Source organism: Fukomys damarensis, unplaced genomic scaffold, assembly GCF_012274545.1.
Source record: "Fukomys damarensis isolate Sample0158 unplaced genomic scaffold, DMR_v1.0_HiC HiC_scaffold_14, whole genome shotgun sequence".
In the NCBI taxonomy this organism is placed as follows: Eukaryota; Metazoa; Chordata; class Mammalia; order Rodentia; family Bathyergidae; genus Fukomys; species Fukomys damarensis.
Genome location: NW_022900926.1, coordinates 33,211,090 through 33,214,552, shown reverse-complemented (window position 1 = coordinate 33,214,552; position 3,463 = coordinate 33,211,090). Strand labels below are relative to the sequence as shown.

Here is a 3,463-nt window from a genome sequence, read left to right as displayed (position 1 = left end):
CATGGGGGCTGGGGGAGGTGATCAGGGGAGACAGGGGAGCTGGGTGGCAGCTCCCTGACTCAGGAGGGAAGTGGTGGATGGGGCTGCTGAGACTCTAAGGGGCCTGGATGTGACAGACAGTCCTGGAAAAATCCCTTGGGGCACTTGAGAGGAGGCTGTGCAGCAGGGCAGGGCTTGGAGGCTGTGTGGAGCTGTCTGGGAGGGAATCACAGTCAGTTATGGAGACTGCCAGGGATTCCGAGTGGGATCCGGGCAGGGTGGAGTTCACAGGGATTCCTGACTGCCACCTCTCCTTGCCCTTCCCCGCGCAACACCTGTTCTCAGTTTCCAGTTTTTACTTTATTTTCTCCCCCTCTGCTAGCAGAGTTGGGGCGGACACCAGGCTGAAGGGACCTGTTCGCGGAGGGAAGGAGCCGGAGAAGGAGACGCGGGAAGGCAGAGGTCGGGGAGGCGCAGCGCGCGGAGACTCACCGGTCCTGGTAGCCCGGAGAAGTTCTGGCAGCAACAGCAAAAGCAGAGCCTGGATGTGCAGGACGCCGGCCGGGATCGAAGCGGGGGCCATGGGTCTCTGTGGGTTTAAGGAGAGCAGGGACTCTGGAGGAAAAGTCCTGAAAGTGAGGATGGGACTCCCTCCCTGCGCCTCCCCAAAGTTTTGGCTGATTTTCTACTTTGGGGTCTCAGACGGGTTTTCACCGTCAGCTTTCCTAGCCCCGCAGGGTCCCACGGATTCCCCCGGGATCGCGCCCTGGGCGGACCTCGCAGGTCCCAGAGTCATCACCCATCTCCAGCGGCGGAGTGGCCCTGGCGTGGGCGCCACTGAGGCTTCGGTTCCCCCTCTCCTGACCCGGCGCTACCGCGCACTCTGTTACCAGCAGGCGGATTTCTCTGCAGCAGCCGGTTTCAGCTCAGATTCCAGAGCAAATGGGGTGTGCTGGCGTGCGCGCTCTTATATACAGGCCGCCTCCCTCTCTCGCGTTCCTCCTACCTCCGAAGCTCCGCCTTAGGCGTCGGTCATGGGCCGGTTACAAGGCTTTGATTGGTTCTGCACAGCGCCTGATTAAGGAGAATAAGGAGGGAGTCCTAGGTCTGTGACATGGAAGATCCCGTGTAGTGCTAAAATCGGAATAACTCCGTTCTAAGACAGAAAGCCATCTCATGTAAGATGTGACTCCTAGGTAAACTGCGGGAATTCGCTTAGCAAAAGATAAAGGCAAGGCCAGATGGCTGGAAAAGGGGGCCATAAAACTGCGGGAATTCGAATTCGCTTGGAAAAGAGTTTGATACTGAGGACCCTATGATAGGGAAAACCTTAATAAGCTAAAATTTAGGAAATGTCACAATATAAGACAACTTCTGCCCCTCACCCTGCTTAGTTCCGAATTAACAGGTACAGGGAGAGACCTAGTCTCCTCACAAAAGTTTGTAAGTGAAAAGAACCTTTGTTAGCTTTGTTAATCAAACAAGCTCCCTTCCCCCTGGCTAGAGTAGGCAATTGAATGAATCTAAAAGGTAACTTCCCTAACAAAGGACTACCCCACTAGCCCCCTCTCTACCCGAGATAACTTTTCTTCCTGCTCTTAGAAGTGCCCCAGCAACAACCAATAGAAATGAGAAATAGAAAATAGCACCAATGAAAAAAAAAAGAGGATTTCAAGCCTCCCAAGCCCTATAAATTTATGCTTTAGAAGGGGGTCAGGACTCTCGGTATGGAACCACTGAACCAGTGAGGTTCGAGAGTCCAGGCTCGAGCTTGCAATAAACTCCTCATGTGCATTTACATCGGACTCGACTCTTTGGTGGTCTTTGGGGATATGGCAATCTGGGCACAACAGGACGAGGGGCTTGTCTGGGATCCCCAAGACCTCAGGACTCAATCTGGAGGAGAACAGCTGGCTGATTGAGTGAATGTAAGTGTCTTTTTCTGCTGTTTGTGTTACCTTGCAAGGACATCTATAAAGCTGACCAGGACCATGATGGACTCGTTGAATGGGACCTAACAAGCTGGGGTTTGGGAAGAGGTTACAGGCCCTTCTGAGTAGGGGGTTAAGTCCCCCGGAGGGTTAGAATGTCTCTAAGTAGGGGGTTAGAGTCCCCCGGAGGGTTAGAGTACTTCTCTTTTTTCTTTTTTTGGAGAAAGGCGGAGTGGGTCACTCCCACAGTTTGGCGCTGGGCCACCGCCTCAGTTTTGGTTTTTGTCTTTGGATTTGCTTGGAGTTTTGTGTTTTGTGTGGTTGATTGTGTATTTTTGTTCTTTGTTGTGTTAACCAGGACGGACGTGGATGAAATGATGGGACATTTTAAGGAGGTTAAGGCGCGGGCTCATAATTTGTCTGTGGAAGTAAAGAAAAGGAAATATCAGACCATGTGTGATTCGTAATGGCTGTCATTTGGAGTCGGATGGCCTCTGGGGGGAACATTAGATATAAGGAGAGTACAAAAGGTTAAAATAATCATTTTCCATCCTCAGCAATGTCACCCGGATCAAATCCCTTGCATTGTCGTTTGGGAAGATTTGGTAAACAACTCCCTCGCTGGCTAAAACCTCTTTTGCCTTCACAGCCGCGGGAGCTGATGTCGGTTACCAAAGAGAAGGAGAATTCTAAGGATCCGCCCCAAAAGCCAAATGCCCCCTGGTACCCGCCTTTGCAGGGGGAGACTGATCCTGAATTAATTTTTCCTTCTTTTCCTCCTCCATATCGGCCCCCTCCTGCCCTTTTAAATTCAGATGCTGCTCCGACTCTAGCTGCTCCTGCCCCACCTCCAGATGACCACGCCGCTGCCACTGAGCCAACGTCCCTCAGCGGCCCAGCCCAGAACCCTTGGCAAAGGCGAGCTGCCTCTACCACAGGCTGGGCAGAATCAACTGTTCTGCCACTAAGGGAAGCCGGGCCCCCAGATGGTCAGGGCAATCAGCCCATGCACTATTGGCCGTTCGCCACTAGTAATCTTTAAAACTGGTGCTCTCAGCCTGGAATGAGATATTTCAAGTACTAATAGAGAACAACCTCCAACCTAGACTGATGTATCCAGCAAAACTCTCTTTCAAAATGGATGGGGAAATAAGACACTTCCACGACAAAGAACACCTGAGAAACTACATGAATACCAAACCAGCACTACAAGCAATTCTAAACAAGATCCTAGAAAAAGACAATGAAGGCAACAACACCATGAGGCCCAACAGAGCAAATCAAATAGGCAAGGCAAGAAATTAAAAGGAGAAGGTGAAAAAGTAAAAAGAGTCAACAAAAGGCCAATAACATGTCAATAATAAGTCAGTACATATCAGTTATAACCAGCAATGTCAATGGCCTCAACTCACCAATCAAGAGAAACAGACTGGCAAAATGGAATAAGAAGCAAAATCCAACAATATGTTGCATACAAGAAACACACCTAGTGCAAAAAGAAGCCCATAGACTGAAAGTGAAAAGATAGAAAACAATTCTCCATGTGACAGGAG

General features: G+C 50.5%; 1 protein-coding gene across 1 annotated transcript in view; it reads right to left on the bottom strand.

Annotated features, from left to right (window-relative positions):
- Nucleotides 1-477: 477 nt before the first annotated feature.
- Nucleotides 478-3,463, bottom strand: part of LOC104859319 (UL16-binding protein 1) — a 106,613-nt gene continuing 103,627 nt past the window's right edge. Inside the window, exons 4-5 of the mRNA XM_033763314.1 lie at nucleotides 986-1,053; nucleotides 478-568 (exon numbers count right to left, since the gene is read on the bottom strand). Of these exons, the coding sequence (XP_033619205.1) occupies nucleotides 1,001-1,053 (53 nt within the window). The 3' untranslated portion in view covers nucleotides 478-568; nucleotides 986-1,000. The remainder of the gene's footprint in view (nucleotides 569-985; nucleotides 1,054-3,463) is intronic.